General features: G+C 50.9%; 2 protein-coding genes across 4 annotated transcripts in view; one reads left to right on the top strand and one right to left on the bottom strand.

The window, feature by feature from the left end:
• ARHGEF6 (Rac/Cdc42 guanine nucleotide exchange factor 6) overlaps positions 1-7,482 on the top strand; it is a 40,719-nt gene extending 33,237 nt beyond the window's left edge. For both annotated transcript variants that reach the window (XM_086619923.1, XM_086619925.1), the window contains exons 17-22: positions 1,182-1,202; positions 2,020-2,113; positions 3,065-3,154; positions 3,956-4,055; positions 4,987-5,041; positions 5,712-7,482. In XM_086619923.1, coding sequence (XP_086476049.1) covers positions 1,182-1,202; positions 2,020-2,113; positions 3,065-3,154; positions 3,956-4,055; positions 4,987-5,041; positions 5,712-5,852 — 501 coding nt within the window. In that variant the 3' untranslated portion in view covers positions 5,853-7,482. The remainder of the gene's footprint in view (positions 1-1,181; positions 1,203-2,019; positions 2,114-3,064; positions 3,155-3,955; positions 4,056-4,986; positions 5,042-5,711) is intronic.
• Positions 7,483-12,908: 5,426 nt separating this feature from the next.
• Positions 12,909-19,271, bottom strand: CD40LG (CD40 ligand). Of its 2 annotated transcripts, none has more exons than XM_009977235.2 (6): positions 19,134-19,271; positions 17,215-17,352; positions 15,974-16,019; positions 15,626-15,673; positions 15,259-15,321; positions 12,909-13,279 (listed from the first exon to the last, which is right to left on the bottom strand). In XM_009977235.2, the coding sequence occupies exons 1-6, from the start codon at positions 19,269-19,271 to the stop codon at positions 12,909-12,911; spliced, it is 804 nt and encodes a 267-aa protein (XP_009975537.1). The 2 variants fall into 2 exon arrangements, with proteins under 2 accessions (XP_009975537.1, XP_086475847.1); XM_086619721.1 differs by having other exon boundaries at positions 15,962-16,019.
• Between the last annotated feature and the right edge of the window lie 3,545 nt (positions 19,272-22,816).

Below are 22,816 nucleotides of genomic sequence, written 5' to 3' on the forward strand. Positions count from 1 at the left end.
GCAGAACTCTTATTTTGCTGCTTTTTGGTTTTGTGTTTTTTTTTTTTTTTTTTAATTTAAAGTAGGGCACAAAATGAACTATGCTAACGCCTCAGTGCAAGTCACCTTCCTGTAATGATGTAATGAAGGAATACAAATATCGAAGGTTATTTGCAGGGAAGGGAGTGGGGGAGTTTGATTACGAGATTAGAGATTTTCAGACATCCAGTGTTATTTTATTTGGCTTCTAGCAGTGTAGGATGGGATGGCAGAGTCTTGTGCGTTTCCTCATACCTAGCTGTGCTCAGGAAACCCCAGAACCTGCTTGCGTACCGCACAGCGCTCGTGTTATTTCCATTGAAATTGGGTCATTTTTCCTGTTCTGTTTCCAGTAATCATTTGTAATGACAGAGCAGGTGCTGTGGGTAAAGCGGTGTGTCCGGATTCAGGTTAAAAAGTGGAAAAGATTTACAGATGATTTCTTCTACTTTTTTTTTTTTTTTTTTGAAGTGGCCTGTTTTGTATTACGTGAAGGATTTATAACATCAAGATTCATGACTTGGCTGGCCAGACCTTCAGGAGAGCTGCACGGCTCCCTGTGCCGAGCATCCCAGGGATGGGACCATCCCTAGGGTGTGCAGGGAGCTCCCCGTCCTCCCCGCCAGCTGAGCAGGGAGATGCTGCTGAGCTGATGCCTGATGATCTCAGGTCTGCAGTGAGGATGGCAGATCCCCTCGGGGAGGGTCCCCTTTGAGAAGACACAGTCCTGGGGACTTGTCACCAGGGTGGGCAGAGCATCCCGTCATCCCAGCTGGGTCAGGTTGAAGACCACGGGCCTGGAGTTGAGCACGGGACTGGCACCAAGGCGTGTAGCACTTTTAGGTTGTTTAAGTTGTTCTCTTAGGCAACCAACATCTACAGAAACCTACTACTAACCGAGAAGGCATGTTCTCTATTTTGATGCGTTTAGAGTGTATTAATGCCCACTTACCATGCGTTTCACATGTCATTTTTTTCAGTTTTGCATGGCACCGTGCTCCTTTGCATGTTGATAGTGCTCTAAAACCAGTACGGAGGGTGTGCCACATTAATCGCAAGACTAACATTTAAATGTGTTTTAGAATTGTGGATTTAATGAACTTGGTCAATAAAATCATCAGTCTCTCACACTCATCTTCTCTTTCTTTGCATATTCATTGTAGAGGATGTCTTATATCTTAAAGGTAAGGGTAGATACATCTCTTTGGCTTATTGTGGCAAAGAATGCTTGTTCCTGTTCACGCTTCTCGTGCTTGCATGACCCTAATTTTGCCTGGCTGTATCAAGAAGTTACCGTGAGAGTCCGTAGTAACTGGCAAATACATTTCAAGATAACTCTTGAGAAGGATTTAGCATTATGGTCCTTAAACTTCCTGGCATGCCTCTTCTCCTGCTTAAAATCCGTATTGCATGTAACTAATACACTAATTCTCTCCAAACAAGCGCAGCTTGTAACGCAGCGAAGGAGGTAAAAGCTTGTGTTTCTTACTTGTGGAGTCATAGCAAGCACTAACTCTGTGTGTGTTTGTTTGTTCTCTGGGTATGTGTGTGGGGGATTTATACTCTGGAACAAATTGTCTGCACTTAGAAGCAATGTTATTTGCCAACTGTTTTATACTAGAAATGAAATCAAGTCAAGGAACTAAACAGCATTATAGGGTTTTCTAACGAAGACTGTGGAGTTGGTAAGCAGACTCAAAATGCTGTGAATGTGTTTGAATTCTTTGGCTAAAGGTTCTTAGCCGAGGGCTGAATTTGCTAGAGGAGCTCGTCCTGGCCCAGACCTGCAGGTGCAATTCCCACTGCTGTTCCAGGGAGCAGCAGACCACGGCTTCCCACCTGGGAAAGCCAAAAAGCGTAATTTCCCTCGACTTTGTCATTGTCTGCTTTGTAGTTGTGTAATGTGTTGTGCGCGATGGGGATAGCTGCAGGCAGCTGCGCGGCTCCGCTGGTCGAGCTGCCTTTGGTTCTGGTTAAACACAAGAGTCTGTTTCTCTGTAGGATTCGAGCAAAAGTCCAAAAACAATGAAGAAGTTTCTTCCTAAAAGGAAAACTGAGAGAAAACCATCTGATGAAGAGTTTGTTATTCGGAAAAGTAAGTGTTGTGGTTTTTCACTTTTTTTTGGAGATCTCTGTGTACTCCAGGAGACTTTGAGCAGAGCCTTTCTGACGGTGCAGGATGGGACCGGGTGCTCACGTTGTGAGCAACTCTGTGTGCTGCTGAGCATGGGAGGCTTCTGAAAGCCCACTGGTCCTCAGCCTCTGACAGATTCCCTCCCAGTTATGACTACCAGACGTGCCACCACCCTCCTCGTGACTGCTAGCACAAGGTCACGGGTTGTGAGTGGTCTTGTTCTGAGTATGAAGCCAAGGAACTACTTCCAAGTAGTTAAAAACTGCAGTAAAGCTGCACATCAACAGTTGTCAAAATATATCTGAGAGCTGGGACAAACCCTCACCTTGGCTGTGCCAGCAGGTCCTGGAACAGTTTCCATGGGGGATCAGGGAACAAAAAAAAGGGCCTTATCCCTGCAGGGATGTCCATCTGCAAAGAGGGCTGTCCTGACAGATCCCTGAAGCCCACGTGAGACATTCCTCGAGGGTTTTATACGAAAGGCCATGGTGACCCAGTGATGAGCTGCTGCAGGGTACAGCTTGAAGGTCAGTTGTCTCCCTCAAGAAGTGGGAACTGAGCTGAGGCTGGAAATGAAGACTTCACGTTTCCAAGTCCTGCTCTGACACAGCTGTACCAGACACCTTGCAGGGTGTCTGCCTGCCCATCTCCGGGCGCTCCCTGCGCCCAAAGTCAGGCATCACCCCCTGAGTTTTGCAGAGATGAGCAGCTAGAAGTGCTTTTTCGTTTTCAGTCGTGGTCCTTGATGCCACAGGACATTGCAAAGGCCAGAAAACATGAAGGACCTCAAAAGGGAATTAGGCAAAATCCCAGACACTTTCTTCTCTTAAGGGACTTGGGAGCAAAGGCTGGGAGAGATGATGCCAGAGCACTTTGCGTTTTGTCATAGCTGCTGTTTGCAATGTCTTACAGGTACTGCTGCGCTGGAAGAAGATGCTCAGATCCTGAAGGTGATCGAGGCATACTGCACTGGGGCAGGCTTCCAGCAAGCTCTCAGCTCAGGTGGGCACACAACCACATTGCTGAGTTCTTACTCTGCCTGCAACGCTGATAACCCCTCTGGGAAAAGAAAAAAACAGATGGTTGCATCATACAGCAACGAGACTCATGCTAGGAAACCGTGTGGTGTTCAATCTTCAAGATAAGGGAGCTTCATCTACCCAGTGGTTTAGTTGCCATTGTTTTTCTTCTAAACACAGAGAATGAAGCAGGTAGGAGGGCAGATGAGACACGGCTATTTCACCAGCACTTGTTAGGAATTAAGCAAACTTAGTGAGTGCCTGTGGCTGTCAGCACTGAAAACCTGATGGTAATCTCAGGTTGCATATAGCTTTAGAAAGGAAGCATGAATATTATCTCTCAATCAGCTGCGTGCTTAAGAACAAGCTACTTCATAAGAACCTATCTAACATCTTCGACTCTGGAAATGCGGCTATTTATCGTTGCTGGTGAGATGTTGAATTAAATCACTGAACTATCAAATAATGGCACATTTAAAAAAGGGAGACCGTGTTTCTTCTGAAAGCTCCCGACCCTAATGGAATGATTTCGTTTATAAGTCATGACGTAGCCTTAGATGCAAGGAGCGCTCCTGAAAACTCTCCACTTGCTGCTTTAGCTCCAGGGTGGCACAAGCCCGTAATTAACCATGGCAGACAGCCAGTGGCCACTCAAGCCCCGCGTCCCCAGTGTGTCCCCGGGCTCGCAGAGGAGCCGGGAGAACGAGGGCTGCTGCCTGCAGAGCACCCTGGGCATCAGCCAAAGTCTCCCTTTTTCTTCCTGATGAGCAATTCTTGTACACAGGCTCCCGTAAAGACTCCATCCCCCAAGTCCTTCTTCCTGAGGAAGAGAAAATCATCGTGGAGGAGACACGAAGCAACGGCCAGACTGTCACGGAGGAAAAGTAAGCGTGGCTGCTCTCCGCTCGCAGATTCCTGTGTTGCTTTTTGGGAAGATGCTAAAAACCAACGCCCTCGCCTTCTGCATCTCCGCAGCGGAGCGCGGCTGCTGTCGCCGGCTGCTGCCTGAGTCCTGGCAAGAACCACCAGCAATTTCGGTTGCATTTTTGTCCCTTTTTAAGAGCAGAGTCGCCTTCCCAGCAGCTCTGACGTGGCTGTAGCCCTCTGGGAGTCTGTGCGTCGGGTCCCGAGAGCCAATTTATCGAGTCCCAGAGCTTGTCCAGATGTAGCTAATGGGGTCAGGGAGGCCAGAACCAAACAAGTGGTTTTATTTTATTTATTTAATTTTATTTTAATTTATGTTAGTTATTTTTCTATTTTATTTTTAAACTACTGACATGCTGGGCTGCTTCGACCCCTTGGGAACCTGCCTGGCACCCCGTCTGTGAGTGCTCCCAGCTTGTTACGTAGCTTCAGCATCTGGATGACAGCGCTGATGTGCTCCTTTTCTAACCCAGACAGCACGTTCCTTTCATGCTTGTTTTTTTACAGCATGTCCTCAAGGACTCGAGGCCGTTTTTCGAAAGATGCTCAAGCGTCTTCAGTTTTAAAATCATTGTTATTTATTGCAGTAGCGTAAACAAGGAAGCCAAAGCCACAGACCTTTGTTGATAACTTCAAGATAGCTGAACCAGGTATTTTTCTTGAGTTTTGAGAAAAGAGCCCTGAATTTTGGACCTGTAAATGCTCCTGGGCTGTTTCCAGAGTCCCCTTGCAGGCAGCAGTGATAGCAGCAGCCTAATGTTCTCAAAGCAGAAGCTGGAAGCACCTTCCCCATCAGCATCTCACTCACAAAAGCTCCCATGCAGTTGCTGTTTTGCTGCTTTCCAGCTCTTTTTATTTCTTTTTTTTTTTTTTTGTCATTTCTCTTTGCAGGAGCCTTGTTGACACGGTTTATGCACTGAAAGATGAAGTCAAAGAACTGAAGCAGGTAATCGGAGTGGGGTTGTTTGTGCTGGGAGTTGAGCAAAAGCCAGCCAGGCTGCGCTGGGTCATCGTCTTTGACTGGTCAGTGCCCACGAAAAGTCTTGCCGATGCCGGTCCAATCCTGCAGCTCCCTGAATCACCGTTAGTTTTCTCCTGGTTTAGCTCCCTGAACGTGCTCACCGAACGGTTGCTTGAGCACCAGAGCCAGCAAGAAGGAAGGAGTATTCGGTCTTTGTGGTAACATGAAACTTTCTCCCTACTCTAAAAACTCCTTCGACTTGACTGTTCATTTTGTAGGGGTCTGGTGGATAGTAATTCTTGTAGACTCAGAGGAAATGTGTCCTCCTCCCTCCAGCCCCAAGCTTGGAGGTGGGAGAGGCCACCCCAGGAGGACAGGGTCCTCCAACCTAAGCTAAAATTAGGCTTCCAGGAGGATGCTTCTGCCAGCTCAAAGTCACTGGGACTTTTGTGCAGGTCCGTAAGGTAGTAAGGGTCTGCTTGAGTGGATTGGACCACAAGTAACCCGTAGTGTTCATCCTCACCAGCCCACGGTGACCTGTCAAGTGTCCCTGATGTTTCATCACCTCTCAGGCACCAGGCACATGGAAGTACCTCGTGCCATAAAGTGCACTGGCTTTAACTGGATCTTTATTCCTTTATTTTTCACCTCGCAGGAGAACAAAAGGATGAAGCAGTGTTTGGAGGAAGAGCTTAAATCCAGGAAGGACTTGGAGAAGCTGGTTAGAAGGCTGCTGAAGCAGACGGACGAGTGTGGCAGGGAGGACACGGGGCGCAAGTCGTCCCTGATCGCCTGAGCTCGGGGAGAAGCTGCTGGCAGTGGTGCGTGACCTCAGGTGTTTTTTGGGAAGCGGAACTGGATCCTTTGCCTCTTCTTGCTCCTTATTTTGTCGGTTTAGGGAATTTTGTTACAAAAAGAAAAAAGTTACAGAGAAAAAAAAATAGTTTTTCTTCCATCCAGTAAGGAAATAAACCAGAAACAATCACAACTAAACCAGTAAGCAAGCGGTCCATGATTCACAATTCATCTGCAGCAACTAATACCTCATCGTACCTGCTACTGGGAGCAAATACAAACTCTGCTAGTGATTGCTGCTCACAAAGGGTTTGGCAGCAGTTTCCTAGAGGAAGCTTAAGCACTTTTTAATGCTTTCATTCTTTTCAAAAGCACCGGTACCTATTTATTGAATGAAAACATTATCAAGGCGGCATTGAGCAGAAACCAAAAAGCACCGCGCTCCTCGTGTCAGATAATCACGACTGGGGAAGCTTTTCCCATCCACCTCCTTATTTTCCCCGTTAGTTGACTGTAGCGAACTAGAGCCCAGCAATACTGTGGTTCCCGTGTGGCCTTGATACTGATTAAAATGTGCAATTAACGTGAAGACATTTGAAGTCCGTGGGGAAGTCAGATGCGGAGCACCTGTCAGAGCGCATGGGAAGGTATGTTGCACAGTACTGCCTCCTCCTAACAGCTCGTGATCAGCACAACAGGTAACTGCTGTTCTGCCCCCCCCAGCCCTTTTCTTACGCATGACCTGTAACTCCTACCCCCTGCTTCGTTTTCACGTTGAGCGTCCAGGTATCGTATGAGTTGATAGTTTTGCTGTGCTTCCCCTTGCAGGACACGCTTTTCTCTTGTATGAAATGTAGACAGTGCTTGGCAAAAGAAACCAACCCCCAAACGCGTTGGTTCCCTGCTCCTTTCTGCCCGCCTTAGGCTCTCCATCGCTCCTTCCCGCCAGATGGGAACGTAGCCAACGGCCACTTCTCCCTGCATTGCCCCGAAGGGGCTTTGGGCTACGAAAAAGGAGTTTTCTCTTGGGATAGGAAAGCTATTTATGTTTATGCTTTGACAAGAGCTGGAACGCTCCTGGGGCAAGGACGTGCAACACCCTTCCAGATCCCTGCACAGCTCGTTGAGCACAGCACGCAGGCAACATGCATATGTATCGGCTATCTTCATGTTACTTGGTGTTATACCCTAGTTTAGAACTGGTGTTTTCCTTCCTTCCTTAGCACCGTTATAAAAGTAACCTTCTGTTAATGATAAGTCTTACGTATATCACAGGGCAGCACGGTCCCAGGGCGTGCAGACACACCACAGCTCATTACAGTTGTACTGTTAACGTTGGTCATGAAGGACGTAATAGAGGCAATAATTACAGCTCCCTCCTTGCAATTGAAATTTATCCAGAACATAGCAAACAGTGTTTGGGGAGAGCTAGACTCCAAAACATCACAAGGAGTATAAAAAGAAAACCTCTTTAAGCTTTTTCTAGGACAAAACAGAGGTCTTTTTTTTTCTCTGGCTACATTTGCCATCTCCAGAGCATCCCAGCTGGAGGGTAGCTCCCCACATCCCTGCCCAGACATGCAGTTGAGTCGTTTGGTCAGTGGTCAAGCCCTGCTGTGCTGGTTAATCGTTTTCCAAGATAACGACCTTCACCGCACACTGAGCAGCTCACGCCACTGTTCCGGGGTGCCATGCACAGGCACCCCAGCCCTGCCCTGGCACCCAGCCCTGCCCAGGCACCCTGGCCATGCCCAGGCACCCTAGCTGTACCTGGGCACCCCAGCCCTGCCCAGGCACCGCAGCCGTGCCCACCCAAAGGTGGGCTGGGGACCAGGCTCGTGACGTGCAGCCGGTGCAGGGAAGCAAACCAAGGGCCATTTACACTCCAAGGAGAGGGTAGAAACGTTTCCTCGCTGCCCCCTGGTTCAGCTGGAACCCGTGCCGTGTACATGTGCATGTTTGTAAGACGTAATGTGCTGGAGGGCACACTGGGACTTTTTGGATCAAGCGTTTGTCAAGAGCTAGAAGCCAAAAAAAGACAAGAAAATAAAATAAAAAGGAAAAGAAGCCATGCCGGATGGACAGCAATGTTTCCATATTTACTATGTTTACAGTGCTTTGTAAATAGGTTCCAGAGAGTCTGTCTTTAGATGGATGTTGTGTCGGCTGCCTTCCAGTTTATCTTTGTCATGTAGGTTTATTTACTGTAACTACTTATGCAAGGTCAACTTTTCTAACATGTTTTTATTTTGAACAGTTTTTTAATCGACATTTTCAACAAATAAAGACGGATAAAAATCACTTCTTAGCTCTCGGTGCTGCTTCCTTTGCTTCTACCACAAAAGCAAAACCAGTCCGCTTGCTCTGCGCATCCCTGGCTTGCTCAGAATGCCGGCGGCTGCATCATCCACCCTCCGGTTTACTGGATGCGGGTGGGGATACTGGTGAGGATGGTGATGCTGGCACTCGAGCTGTTGCTCCCACCATCACCCAGACCTGCAGCAGGGAAAGGCACCTGATCCCAGGGGAAGGAGATGCATTTCCATCCCTCACTTGCACTTTGCTAACAAGGATGCTTTACGGAGAACCAGCTGCTCTCCGCTGCACCAGCATGTTGCTGTAGATAAGCGACTTCCTGCCTGTTTGAGATTTTTTTTTTTTTAGTTAGTTAGTGTGTGTTTTTTTTCTGGAGATTAGGTGTGGTGACAGGATTTCCTTTGGTCTACCGCTTGGACAAGACCTCTCCTGCACACTGATGTTTAACTCTTTCATAGAGACGAGCTGTGCGCTCAGCCTGCAGCCAAAGTGAGAGGATGGAGGGCAGGAGGGCCAGACCCTGCTCTCCCTCCCCAAACACAGTAGTCAGAGTGGGGAAAAAGAACAAGTAAAAGACACTCTGGTCTTGGGTGCATCGTGGAGAAACACTGAAGTCTGCAAGGGAGCCCTCTTGAACTCCAGTGGCACTTGGGGGAATTATTGCAGAGGCAGAGCAGGGCTGCACCTGGACCTGAGTACCCCAGAGCCTGCATGGGGCAGAAGAGCAAGGACACATCTCCCAGGCTCATTTTGAGGGGAGCATCTCCATTCTCAGGTCCCTGTAAGGCCAGATCCAGACCCTCCATCCTGCCCTCCTGCTGACTATGAGGTCCCTTTGTCCCCCTCTCTTATACCATCTTCCCAGATGACCCCTTTGCATGACCCAACTCCAATGCAGGCAGCACCAGCATCCTCCAAGCAGTGGAGTTTGGTTCCAAATGACCATCAATGTGGAAAAAACAGAAAAAAAACCCCAAACAACAGCTCAATCTGCACAGCACAAGCCACCACCACAGCTGGGGATGCCCTGGAGGTGCCCATTCATGGTGGCCTGCTTCTGCTCACTGCTCCAGTACAGCACTGCTTCACGGCACAGCTGCCCCCGAGCCCAGACTAAAACCGGGGGAGAAGTGTCCATTGTCCCCGGGCAGGGGTGCGTGCAATGGGTTTGGCCTAGAAGAAATGGAGACCCTGCCAATGAGGACCCTGCCCTGGCCAGGGGCAAGGGCTGTCACCGAGCAAGGGGTGCTGAGGTGAGGCTGGCACCCAATGCCTAACTGGGAAGGGGGATAAAAAAAAAAAGACCCTAAAGTAGCACACGGAGATGCTGGGACAGGTTGGGACAGGCTTGTCACCCACATGGCCACTCTGCACAGCCACATAGCACATGGACAGCTGTCCTCCAGCTCCTGCTGCTCAGCAGTCCTCAGGTCAGCAGCATGACCCCACTTGGAAACTGGCATCTCAACCTTTTGAGAAAAAAAAAAAAAAAAATCTCATTTCTTATACAAAACTAAAAAAAAATAATACACTTCCCAGTGAATTCAGTGTGTCTTGAGCCATGTAATCACCTCTCCCAGATGACCATGCTGCTGCGTGCTCCTGCCACTGCTCACCCATCACCCCTGTGCCAATCCTGCTGATGTGCTCCACGTCCTCATCGCCCTCATCCCCTTGTCCCCTCTTTACTCAGAAAGGAGAGCAAAAATCAGTCCAGAAACCATAAAATCCACAGCTCAAGGAGTGACAGTGAGGCCCCACGTCAAGGGAAAAAAAAAAAATCAATTAAAATAAAATCAATGTATTGACGACCTTCAAACTTTCCACAAGGAGAGGAAACCTGCACCCGCCACGGCACGGGGCAGGGGCTGGGGAGGAGAACAAAGGTGCTCGGGAGAAGGCCACGGCTGGATGGTGGCAGTCGCATCTCCTCCCCTCCCACGCGCTGCCTCACGTCTGAATCCCACGGGCTATTTTTGGCAAGCAAAGAAACAGAGGCAAGCAACAAAAGCCCGGGGAAAGGCAGCAGTGCGGGCAGGGGGCTGGGGCTGGGCAGGGGAGGCGGCAGGTGGCATTTGCTGCTCTCACCGCAGGATTGCTTGAGTTGCTTTATGCCTAATTTTTTCTCCCCTATTGAACTGTTTCCCCGAACCGCACGTGAAAATCTATTTCTCCGTGCGATTTGCAGCCTCTGGATCTCTTCTCAGTGATTCAGGCCTGGGTTTACAGCCCAGCACACACCCTCTGGCAAGTGCTCCTGGCCACCCAAGCTGGGGGCTGCAGGGGGTTTCAAGGCTGTGTTCCCCGTACCTGTAACCAGCAGCATTTCTGCTCCTGACGGCTCTGGGCACCCAAGAAGGGCCACAGCCATGCTCCTCGCAGCTCTCCCCTCCTCTCCCCAGCTGCTCGCTCCCACCCAGCTTTTTCCCCTTTCTCAGCCCATGCTGGTTTGTGTGGTCTTTGGTCTCTCCTGTGGCTCCCACCCACGCTCCCAGCGCAGCTGCATACCTCCACTTCCACCAGGGAGGTTTGGACCACAGGATCTCACCTTGTGCAGCATCCATCCATCTGTCTCTGTGCTCCAGAGTAGACATGTCTCTGCAGGCTCCATGACCCTAGGGCAGGCAGGAATAGTCCTTTTCCAGCCGGGTGTCCTAAATATCCTTAAATTAACCCCCACCCCTCTGCTCCACAGCTGTGTCGGGGGCACAAGCCTCTGGGCCTCACTGCCTTCCCAGGGCAGGGTGATCTCTAATCCATCTTCCAGCCAAAATGCCTGTGGTGCTGCCTGGTCCTGGCACCCAACATGCCCCAAGAAGTGGATGGGTGCCCCTGGAGGCTTTTGGGACTGGCTGTCCCCACCGTGCCACCCCCCAGTTCCACTGCACTGTCCTCTCGGTCCCCAGATCATGAGCGAGACCCTGGGAAATCCCATCCTGGGATCAGCCACTTGCCTGAGAAGGGTGAGTGGTGTTCAAAGCATACAAAGCATCCCACCTCTTAATTTGTAAATTGTGTTAGTCAGAGAGTGACAGTGGATGAAACCCCGCACTTGGGACAGGGGAACTGCAAGCATTGAAGTATGCTGCAGAACACAGCTGTGGCCACGCGCAGTGCCTTGGCACGCAGTCCTTCTCCATTTACCAGTGTAAGACGGTTTTCGTTAAATAAATAGTTTTTATACACAGTGTTGGACAAGAGTGGTCCGTTCCCTGCTGAAGTCAGGCAGTTTAGGAGAGCAGCCAACACATACGTATTAAATTGTAGTACAACCAGACTGGCTCTGAGCTCTCTGCCGACTTTGGGAGGGGGCCATGCCGGGCACCCAGCACTGCAATGAGCCCTGCAGGCTGTCCTCTCTGTCCCGGCAGCAGTGGCACTCAGGCACCCTATCAGGACCAGACCTGCAGCCTCCAGCCAAGCAAACCCTAAGGACTGCCCAAAGCTCTTCCACTTGCAAACCTATTGGCTTCCATGAGTATTTCTAAACTTTTACATTCTGACAGTTGTGATCTATAAAACCAAATACTTCAGCCTTGCCACCTTTGGCATCTTTAGATGCTTTTAAAAACCTGCAGCATCAGCATCCTTGTGCTCTGCGGTTGCTCAGCTCACCTTCTCTGCAGGCCAAGCTGGAGAAGAGGGTCAGGAAGATCCCAGTCTGCAGTGTCATTCAGGTATCCCCTGTCCAAGAGTGGATCCTGCCCATCTGCACAGTCCTGCTCTCCTGAAGCTCCAGGAAAAGTGCTGCTGTGGGCACATCCTTACTGAGGACAGCCAGAAGATGCTCTGCACATGCATCTTGGAGGGCTTGGGAAGAAGCAGTTGGTCCTGCCACCCCCGCGCTTTCCTGATCCTCCTCTTAGGGTAGGAAGGGTCTCAGGAGAGGAGGAGCCAGGTCCAAATTTGATGGTGGTGGCCAATGCCCCTTCCACAGGGGAGTAAAATGGTCCACAGGCAGAGGTGGGAGGAGCACAGTCTGGCAAGCAGATTCGGGTCACCGAGAGCAGAGCACCGCTGGTGCCAGAGTAGGCTCTGGCTTGGAATCAGAAGTGCCCTCTCGGCCACCGATCGCCCCTCTGATGCAAGGTGATTGTCACAGAGCATGAACCTGGCCAAGGCAGTGTAACCCTAAGAAATAAGGCTGGTTGAGTTTCGTAGATAGGCATGGGTGGAAAAAAGGGGGTTCTCAAGATAAAGCAGACAGTTAGGACGGCAACGATGCATCACCAGCAGCCAGCACGTAAGGAGAGCGCTTGGCTGATTGATTCCTTTAGAGGAGATGTTCCTAAGCCTTTGAATGTTTTTCCGTTGATGTTTCATAAGCAGATTGGTATGGGAGATACGTATGAACCTAGCTTGGCTTGAGGGCCCTGAGCCATCCTACGTTGTTAGGAAAGAAATGTTGATGGTAGAGTTTGCTAAACAAAGCTCTTGTGACATAATGGAGACATCCACCCTGCCAGGCACGCGGGGCATGGTGGATCTGGACACACAACACTAGTGCGTACCAAACCGTTGGCAACGAAAGAAAAAAGCAAAGTGTGAACAACGACAGCTTCAAACTTTTTTCCTTTTGTGTTCTCAGGGCCCCTTGACCCTCATTAATAAATAACAAAATATACAAATTAAGAAACAAGGAAACCAAAGAGGCTGAGGAACATAAATATGGGAAACAGGGAAAGCCACTTTGCTCAACAAAGTCGGTCTGGACCCCCAGCCTGGGGAGGCCCCCTCCTCACTACAGCTTGAAGATGCCGAAGTAGGTGCTGCCATGGCTGTAGTTCACTCGTGTTGAGTCTGTGACGTTGACAAAGACCATGTCGCCTTCCCGGAGCTTGAAAACACCTCCCTCCCGGATGGACTGGAGGTCGCAGAGAGACATGGAGGTGCTGTGTGTGTCTAGTCCCTTCAGCAAGAGCCGGTCCTCTTCCATGGGGAGATACAAATAAATATAGAGGGTGAAGGGTGCTGAAGTCGCCGCCTTGGTGCAGAAGCTGACTTGGGAGTAGATGTAGTAGAGCCCTGCTTCCTTCACCTTCAGTTTCCCCTCCTGGTAGGATATCGAGTTGCTGTTCATGGGGCCATACATCGTCGTCTTCCACTCTAGCACTGTGGGGGGAAAGCATGGCAGATGAGCTGGGAGCAGGAGATGCCCAGTGTGGCAGGGTGATTTTGGGGTGACACCCAGCAGACATTTGGCATCACAGCTTCTGTCTGCTGCAGGTGCGGGCATGGGTCCTGCCCATCCCAGGACACCATCACCAGCCCAGGAGAGCAGAGTCCCCTTCCCCAAGGCCACAAGATGTTTAACCAAAGTTTCTAGTCACTGGCCGTGACACCCTTGAATCGATTACGCAAGCAGAGAAGTGTTTTGCTTCCTTCATCCAACCAAGTGGAATGCTTAGGGAGGAGGATTGCACACAGTCACCACCACGGGCCAAACACCCCCGTGTTCACCCCTGCAGGGTTGCTATCTCCACGGCTTTAGCTGGCACAGCCTCTGAGCCCTCAGAGCACTGCCAAAACACACCTCAGCTCCTGTCTTCAGAAGCACCCACCCCAGGGCACATGTTTTTTTCCAACTGGGTGCTGCTTTTCCTCCAAAGTCCCTCTTCCACTTGGCCTCTGGAGAAGGCAAGACTTTGCCAAGGAAGCACAAAAATAAACATCTCACAATTTCCGCCCCTGGCAGGGTGCAGAGCTGGAAGGTTTTTGCAGGGCAAGTGCTGCCTCCCACCACCGGGACCACTGCCCACGCAGACCTGCTGCAGCCATGGCTTTTGGGGCGCTGTCGGTGTCATCAGAGTAGCTCATGAACACACACTCCTGCTGGAGTCAGTGCAGATAAGTCAATAAAGAGACCACAAAGCCATGGCCGTAGGGGCTGAACTCAGCTGTGACCTCCGGGAGGGATTTTGGACCTCTGCTTTCTCCAGCCTACAGAGACACCTGTGAGCAGTGAGGATGAGCAACTTGGCTCCAAGAGGAACAAGTCCGACTGTCCCAGTCCAAAGTCCCCACAGCGGGATGACACGGGTGGTTCTGGGGGAGCCACACAGCCTGTGGTCCGTGCCTGTGTATCCCATGGGGACGTTCCCTCTGTGCCCGACACCAAGGAGCAAAGCTGAGCTCCAGGCAGCTGCTGGTCTCTGGGCGATTTCAACCTCTTTTATAGGCTCAACCAGTGCTTAAGCAGGGAGTTTGAAAATGCAGCGAGTTTCTCGCTTCTTTGATCTTATCTAACACTAAGCTTTTCACAGGTAGACTGAGCTCTGGGTGAAATGCTGCGTCAGAGATGGAAAGAGCAGTTGCTGATTACTGGCAGTTACTCCAGAATTAAATCAAAAGTGCTCCGATTGCAAAATCCTTGCCAGATTGAGGGACTGACCTTGCCAGCTCTGACTTGCTTCGGCAATCCTTGGTCTTGCAGGATGTCCCTTAGCTAAGGCAACACCGAGCTGCGAGAGCGACCACCGTCTTTGCAGAGGGATGCACGCATGCGAATGGACTCACGTGCATTTCTCAGACCCAGCGTGGCTGTGGCTGTGAACACGTGCAGCTCACCTAAATCAGTCTGGAGCTATGTGTTTTGCGACTATAAAGGCATCAGTCAGCCCATATTGCTACCAGGACTGCTATAGGTGAGAAGATGACTGATTAGGTCAGCAGATACAGTATGCTGGCAGAGCCTTCCTGCAGCAGCTGCTCCAGCAAGACGTGGCCAGAAGAGCAGAAATGTTGCGTTTTGAGCCCCCCCCCCCAAAAAAAAAGAGAGGTTGGTTTCCTTAAATAGGAAGAGAAACAGTTTTCCACTCATAAAAAGCACTGTAAAGATGAAGCCATCGTAGCGCATTTCTAGAAAGACATCTACAAGGACAGCCGGCATGGGATGTGCAAACCCCGCGTGGCACAGGTGCGCATGGTGACGTGACCACTGGGAAGTTTGCCATGCTTTGAGGATGTTGTATTGTCCCTGTCCCTGCCCTTACAGAGCCACGGGGCCAGACTGCAGGGTCCAGCCAGGGGACGCACGGTGCCATGCCCCACTGGCTCCCTGGCCAAGGCAACGCTGAGCGGGTCTGTCTCACCTGAGACTGCCTTACTGCTCTTCTGACCTGCCAGGTGGGCTGCAATCGGCTGCCTCTTCTCTGCTGCAATTCAGAAAGGCCAGTGTTATCAATGCCTTGGCACCCACTATCCCCCCCAGCAGCACTGCTCCTCTGCAGGGACCACAGCACCTCCCACCCTTCGTATTTCTCTGTGAGCCAAATCCAGCTCAGAAACACAGACTCCAAAGTCCCCCCTCCCAGCTTTGAGTGAGGCAGGATCTGGCCTCTGCTCAGCAAAGACACTCAGTTGCCTTCAAAGTGGAGCCTCTGAGGGATAAAGCCCAGGGAGGAGACTGTGCCACCTTGCCCACCATGGGAACATCAGCTGAATGTGCCCACTCCTTACCTGTCACGGACGTCTCGTTCTTGTGCATCAAATGGGGATGCTCATGGCCTGCAATGCAAAAAGGACACAGATTTAATTCTGAATTCATTTTCATTGACTTTAGGCAACGTGGCACCCAGAGCTGCCTGCCCTGGTGAGACAGCCATGCCCAGTGCCCCCCTCTGCCAGCCCCATGCTGTGCACCCATGGGGATGCTGCAAACCCTGGCCCCTCCCCTGCCTCCGTGTCCTGCCCTGGGACACTGGTGGACTGTTGTAGGGTAAAGGGAACCTCCTTCGCTTCCCAAGCCAAGCTGTTCCTCCTGCCCCCAGCAAGCCACAGGTGCCCTGACAACACCAGCCAACTCACCTCTCTGCATTTCAAACTTGGGCTGCCCCTTGCTGGCTCCTCCATCCTGAAACAACAGCAAAATATATGAGTTTTTTTTTTAAGATGTACAAATCAATTATTTTGAAAGCTTCTGTGTAAAGGATGCTCTGGTCACTGCTCAGGTTGGTGCTGTTTGGCCCTGACAGCCCTGTCAGCTCTCAGCAGAGGGTACCCAAAATCGCAGAGCCCCTCTAGTACCTTCCCCAGCATCTCATATGGCCATGGGCAGCACAGGGATTGTAGAGTCCATGGCCTTAGGTTTTATGCAATTAAAGTGATGTGATGGGGAAAGTTTATTCGAAAAAAGAAGAAAGAAACAAGGAAAAAAACATCTCCTTTTCATTGAGAACCATGTTGGAGAGCCATGCTGTAGGTGCTGCCCAGAAGGTTTTCAGGACTGCTGAGCAGAGTCCATCTCAGACACAAGTTTCTGTTGTCTGTTGGGTAATGACGCAAGCCTGAAGGTTTCGCTGAGGCTTTTAATGTAATCAGGCACTGACAACGGGGAAGAAATGTCCTTCTCCTTCCTGCTCTGGCCAGCACAGCCCTTCCTAAACATGGAATTCAAGGGCTGAGCAGGCTGAGAGCACCTCATCCCTGGCTGGGCAGCCTTCAGCTGCTCCAGGAGGATATCGCAGTGCAAGTTGGCTCTGACCTGCTGCACCAGCTGGAGGTGCCATCCCTGAGCCAATGGGGTGGCATTTGCACAGCATCCTCCTCCTCCTCACCAGCTGCCGAGAGCCGTGCCGCCTGGCCCAAGCCTTCCACCTTCATCAATGCCCGGGCAAAGTGAGTATAAAAGTGCTGCCAGTGGCAGGTGGCCCCAAGCATTGTCACGGCCACCCAGCACAGGATCAGAGCAAGGTGCCAGACAGCAGAAAATCAATGTTTTTCAGACTGGGATCGGAGTGCAGAACCAGGATAGCTGCAGCTCCATCCCTCCCACTGCAAGCCCTGAGCATCCCTTGGCATGCTGCAGCTGGACGTGCTCTGACCAAGACCGCGTTGAGAAAATAATTAATGAGCTTTCTCAATGATATCAATATAGTGTAAAAATATAGTGGAAAAAGAATATAGCATAAAAAAGGGCATGTGTTATGCAGCCCCAAGGTAAGGGGCAGCCGTGGTTTTAAAAAAAAGCTTGGAGTGAAGCTGTGTGTGTGAGTGGAAGCCCCCCCTCCACCTTCAGCGGGGTCTTTATCCACCTAACAGCAGCGTACCTTGCACTGGAGGTCCTGGAAGCCCTTTAAAATCTTTTCACAGTCCAATAACGTCGACTTCTGACCTTCTGCCGTCTGACATTTCTGTACTTTCCTCAGGAAGATGTAATCTTCATTTAAGCTCAACACCTCTTCCATCTGCCAGTGGGGGAGAGAAGAGAGGGTGAATGGGATGTTAGTGGGAAACCTGCAACAGCTGGCAGCAGAGCCACGCTGTGCTCCTGCCAGCCGTCACTTGCAGCCTGGAAAGCTCAGGGTGGGTTGTTCAGCACTGGGATGTGCCGGGCAGACACGCTGCGGGTACCAGGTGCTCCCACCAGCCGCCCGGCACAGCATCTGCACCCGCAGGTGCTGGGAATTGCACCCGCGGGGCAGATCCTGGCTGGCAACGCTGGATGAGAGGAAGGTTGCTCAGGATCCCTTCCTATTTTCTTTGTCACCTTGATAACGGATTTGAATTTCCCACTCTGCCTTTTCCAAAGGGCAGGTGGCAAATATCTGCCTGCCCGCCTTTACAGACAGCAGCACAGAAATCTCAGCGAGCGGCTTGGGGCTCTCTGCTGCTGCCACACCGGCCCCCGCAGGCAGCTGGGATGCTCGTTTTTCGTTTTTTCCAGCTAGCTTATGGACTAAAAGAGCTGCCAAGAGATCAAAATGGCTTGTGGGTTGAGGCTGAATTCTGCCACAAACTTCAGATTAAAAAAAAATAAAGTCAGAAAGTAAAAAAAAAAAACAAACAACAAACAAACCTATAAATAAAACCACCGATTTTTGAAATTACACCTCTTTTTTGTAAAAATCTAACGTGCAGCTAAACGGTAAAGAGAAGTGCAGACAGACATGAGGACACAGAGCCTGGCAGAGAGCTCTGTGCAGGCGGCGCTGGGCTGCGGAGGGTCAGCTTTGAAGCCCTGCCGTGAGCTCTGAAGGCAGCTGAAATTCTCAGCCACCCGTGACCGCATTTCGGCTGCCTCTGATCCTCTGCCACGGCCCCATGTAGTCACGTTTCATGCTGCTAGAGACCTTCTGCTCACCCTTTTGCCCCAGGTTGCAACCCCCGTGCAGCAAAGTCCCCTTCCATCCCCTCAACTTTTAAGCTCCTTTAGCTCAGGATTGCTCTCCACTCTTGAAAATCAGCAGGCACCCACTTAAATTTCGACTTAAGTTGAGGCAACGTGCTTAAAAATCAGTAATCTGGTAAGGAGAACTCCTTCTGGTTTTTAGACACATTTCATTTCTTGAGCTGGGAGTCTTTTCTGGTTTGGAGGAAAGTAGCTTTAGATCAGTGATTTTAAGCATCATGTGGTGTGGCTGCAGTCATGGCAACCTCAAAACCACCTTTTCAGTTTTTAATTTTTTGGTAAATATTGTCCCAAGTATGGGGCAGGATCAACGACACCGCGCTTCCAAAAAAAAGATGAAATATTAATATCTGCTTTTTCCTTCCCAAAGCAGAAAGACAGTATCTGAAGTGAGATGTTCTTAAAATTCACACACGTAAATAGTAAAAAAAATTAATTTCTGGACCTCGCCACCCTCATGATTACTGTCACAGTGCTACCAAGTGCTACAGCACCAGAAAAATCACCAACGAGCCTACAATAGCCACTTGTGTGTTTAAGCCACATTGTCTTCTGCCTAGGCTGGCTGTCAACTGCCAGATTTGCTACCAACAGCTCTTCTTGATCCATCCGTTCTTGTTTTGTTAGTGAAGGGAACACATCTCTTCCTCAGTGTACATCTTAGTGGCAAATTAAAGCAGAAATGAGAACATGAGTGTAATAAATCCCACTCCCCTGTCTATCCAGTGGCTGGCATCGTCTTCTACCATGTTCATCCCTTTGATGAGCACATCTCACCGTGGCTGAAGGCAAGTCATGTTAGCAATCCGGCAGAGACAATCTTAATTCTCCACTTACCTTATCCATCTTCATGTGAAGATACAAGCAGAAGAGTACAGTCCCAATCGTCTGTGCTACAATAAATACAGCGAGGATGCCCATGAACATTTTCATGGTGCTGGGTCGAGGTGTTGCAGGACTGTAGGGTTCGTTCATCCTCCGTGCGCGTTGCTGGGGCTCCTTCAAATGCTCTGCTTGCGCGTAGCATGAGAACTGTTGTGTGAGCACCCGCTGCTCAAGGGATACGGGTTGCAGCAACCTACACTTCCTGGAAAAAACTCTTCGTAGTGGGTAGGTTTGTTCACTACCGTCTCCCACAACAAAAAAAAAAAGGTTGCTTAGACTTTCTTCTTTGGTGCACTTCCATGCTTTTTCCTACTGTTCTACCAGAAGCAGAGAGAAGTTCTTATTCCATATATTCATATTTGCCCTTGAAACACTCCAGACTATGCTCTGGGGTTTTTTTCCTGCTGTGGATGAAAGTCTCATGGCAAGTTGTCTTCAAAGAAATGAAGACTGTGAATCCATGGGCAGAGCTGCTGAACTCCAGTGCGGGATTCCATGGGCTAGGAAGCACTCAGAAAGTCGATTGTTTCTCAAAAGGGGAAGAAAGGCTTTTTGCTCTCTGTTTCCTTTATGAGAAGGATGATTTTGCAGTTAAGGCACTTGGCTGAGACAGGTGGGTTGTGCTGGTTTCTGGCCTTCTCTCATACTCCTCATGGGTGAAGTCTCCTGCCTGGATAGGCTGGATGATCCTTATGACCATCTCTATGGGCACTGGGATGCCACCGTGGGCACAGCTTTCATGCTCCTCAACAGCCAGCAGAGTTTTGGGTCTTGGCCATCAGTTTGGAGAGACAAGTTTTAATCAGCTTTGTTGGTACCCCAGTGATCTGCTCATCCCACAACCAAGGGAACAAGCTTGCCCATGTGCCCTCCATGTCACACTCCTCTTGAGCCAGCAGCAGGTTCTGCTGAGGTCCTGCCCCTGAGCCTGAGCCTTCCCTGCCCCGACTCAGAGCTCTTCAGGCATCCAACACTTTTGCAGCCATGCACCACCAGCACAGCACAATAATTTAGGGTAAATGCAGAGAGGTCTTCACTGCTTACAACAAGGGACAGACCTCCTTTTTCCACGTAAAGAGGGTAAATTTGGGTTTCTGTGGGGTAAAGGGGAGGAGGGCTGTGAGGTCATACTGTGAGGAGGGCTGGGGCGCTGGTTTGAAGACAGTCATCAAGCCATCATGTAAAGTTGTTTTGAAATTATCACGCAATGCTCTTATCAGATGTGCATGCAGCAAATAAAGGGTTGGATCCTGCGAGAAGCAGCAGGGTGCTGAGCAGGGCGCTGCTCGTCAGCAGCCCCAGGAGAGGAGGGTACACAGTGCCTTGTCAGAGCTGCTCAGAGCATTGCAGGATGGAGTCCAGCGTTCGCTTTTGCTGTCTACCCACTCTCTCGCATCCTGTCCTGTGTGGTTAGAGTGCTGTGAGCTGCAGATGCAAACGCTGGTAACGAAGCGCAAACATCTCTGCAACCGAGTCAGAGTTCGACCTTGGCGGGTCACCGTGTTCCTAAATATAGCGTCCAAATCACAAGCGTGGGATGGCATCATGGGCAGCAACTCAGCGGCTGGGCAGAGGACAGCCTGTGGCCGAGGCCCTGGTTGGTGCTCTGTCGTCATATAACCCCTCACCCTGTGGGGACTGTCACCCCCCCACACGACTAGGGAGCTTGAGACAGGGCTTCCAGGCCCAGGGCAAACTCCTCAGTGACACTTTAGCCTTCTAGAGGCACGAGGGGCCCCTGGGGTCCTTACCTTAGGTGCCCATGCCCTGAGGGCTGCTCATGTGTCCTCACCATCCAAGGGCTGCCCATGTGTGTCCTCACCATCCAGGGGCTGCCTGTGTGTCCTCTTCACTCAAGGGCCGCCTTGCTCTCTAGCTCCCTGGGGCAGCACTGGGGTCACAGCCCCCACAGGAGTGTCCTCCTAGCAGGAGTGGGGTGACCCTAATAGCATTGGGGATGCACCGTCTCTGGTTGGCGAAAAAGAGTCCCCTTGGCCTCAGTGGGGTTTTGGACTCAGTCCCTTGGGCTTGCAGTCCCCCTGAGTGTGGGATCGAGCCCACGCACAGCCTGGGGGCACTGCCAAGCCACTGTTTTTAGTCCTTTTTAGCTTAAAGTGGGCATTACCTCCCTGCCCATGACAGGGAGGTTGGCTTAGATGATCTCTAAGGTCCCTTCCAGCCTATGCCATTCTATGATTCTATGATTACCTTTGGAAAGGTCAGCCCTGGACCCCAAGCAGGGGTCTGGTCTGGCACTGAGCTCCTAGACACTGTCCCTGCCACGGCAAGCTCACCACAGTCAAAAAGCCATTTCGTGGTGGACATCCCCAAGGACACCGCAGACAGCTGAGGGCCACGAGGCCACGGCAGGGTGCAGTGCCCAAATCCCCGAAGTCCACATGCTGTGCCTCAGCCCCATGGCAATCACCAACATTTTCCGGGGCTCTTCAGAGTTTCCTCTGAATTTAACACTCACATTTGGGGGAAGTCTCTACACGAGAAACAAAATTACACAAGAAGTCATCGCATAATGCTTTACTTTCCCCGAATCCTGAGTGTCGGGACTGTGAGGCAGCCGATTACGTGTGAAACCACAGCAATGAGCATTGCAGAGAGCAGCGAGTGATGCTTTGCACAGCTATTCCTGAGCCCTGGCTGTCCCCAGCAGATGAAACCTTTTCAAAGCCATTTCTGGATAGCCACCCGTCACCGTTTCACCGAAACGAGAAGAACCTGTAGGTAATGCCAGATACCCCGAACACGTCACCAGCCCCATTGCACGCACCTTACTGGGGAGTCTGGAGCCATCAGCAGCCTTGGAGGGGCTGCTGGGCTCGGCAAGGAGGGTGGGGAAAGGCTCCGGTTTTAGGTACCCAACACAAAACATCGTTGAAGGGTTGGCCGGCTTGTGCTGCAAACCAGGAAACTGAGAATCACTAGTCACCGGCACCATGACGGGCAAAACGGGTGGAAAATATGACAGCGGGGATCCTGGCAGAGGTTCGTCAGTGGGGAGGGCAGGCTGGTGGCTCCTCTTCAGCAAGCCGTTGCTCCACATTGGCAATCCAGCCCCTCGCTGCCCCGGCTGGCAGGGAGCAAGCCCACAGGAGCTGCTGCCTCCATCCTCACCAACAGGTCCTGCGGCTGCTCTGGCTCAAGCCGTTGATGCCCCATTGATGCCAGTAGCACAGAATCTACCAGGAGGTGCTGACTAAGCTCTGGGGAAGGGAGAGCCCCATTGGGCCATCCCATCACCATTACTGTTCACAGCCAGGCAGCCCAGGAGGACAGAGCTGCCATATCGGTGATCCCTGAGGAGATGCTCTGTCTCTGCCTCGCTGCTTCACATGGATGGTAGGGATGGGAAGAGACTCCAAATCCTCAAAATCCGCTTCATCCCATGCCACGGCCAGGTAGCATCATGGCTGCATACCCTTGACCGCTTGGGTGCTGTAGGAACATGGGGGAATGTAGCAGAGGCAGGATACAGCCTTGGGGAAAGAGAGACATGGTCCAGAAGGATGATGGACAATGGAGAGAGGACTCAAAGCCTGAGGGAAGAGCCTGCCTCCATGGAATTTTGCCAGGGAAGGTGAGGTCACACCTTCATCTGGTGACAAGCCCACCAACAACAA

The sequence above is a fragment of the Tauraco erythrolophus genome, chromosome 13 (genome assembly GCF_009769465.1).
Source record: "Tauraco erythrolophus isolate bTauEry1 chromosome 13, bTauEry1.pri, whole genome shotgun sequence".
In the NCBI taxonomy this organism is placed as follows: Eukaryota; Metazoa; Chordata; class Aves; order Musophagiformes; family Musophagidae; genus Tauraco; species Tauraco erythrolophus.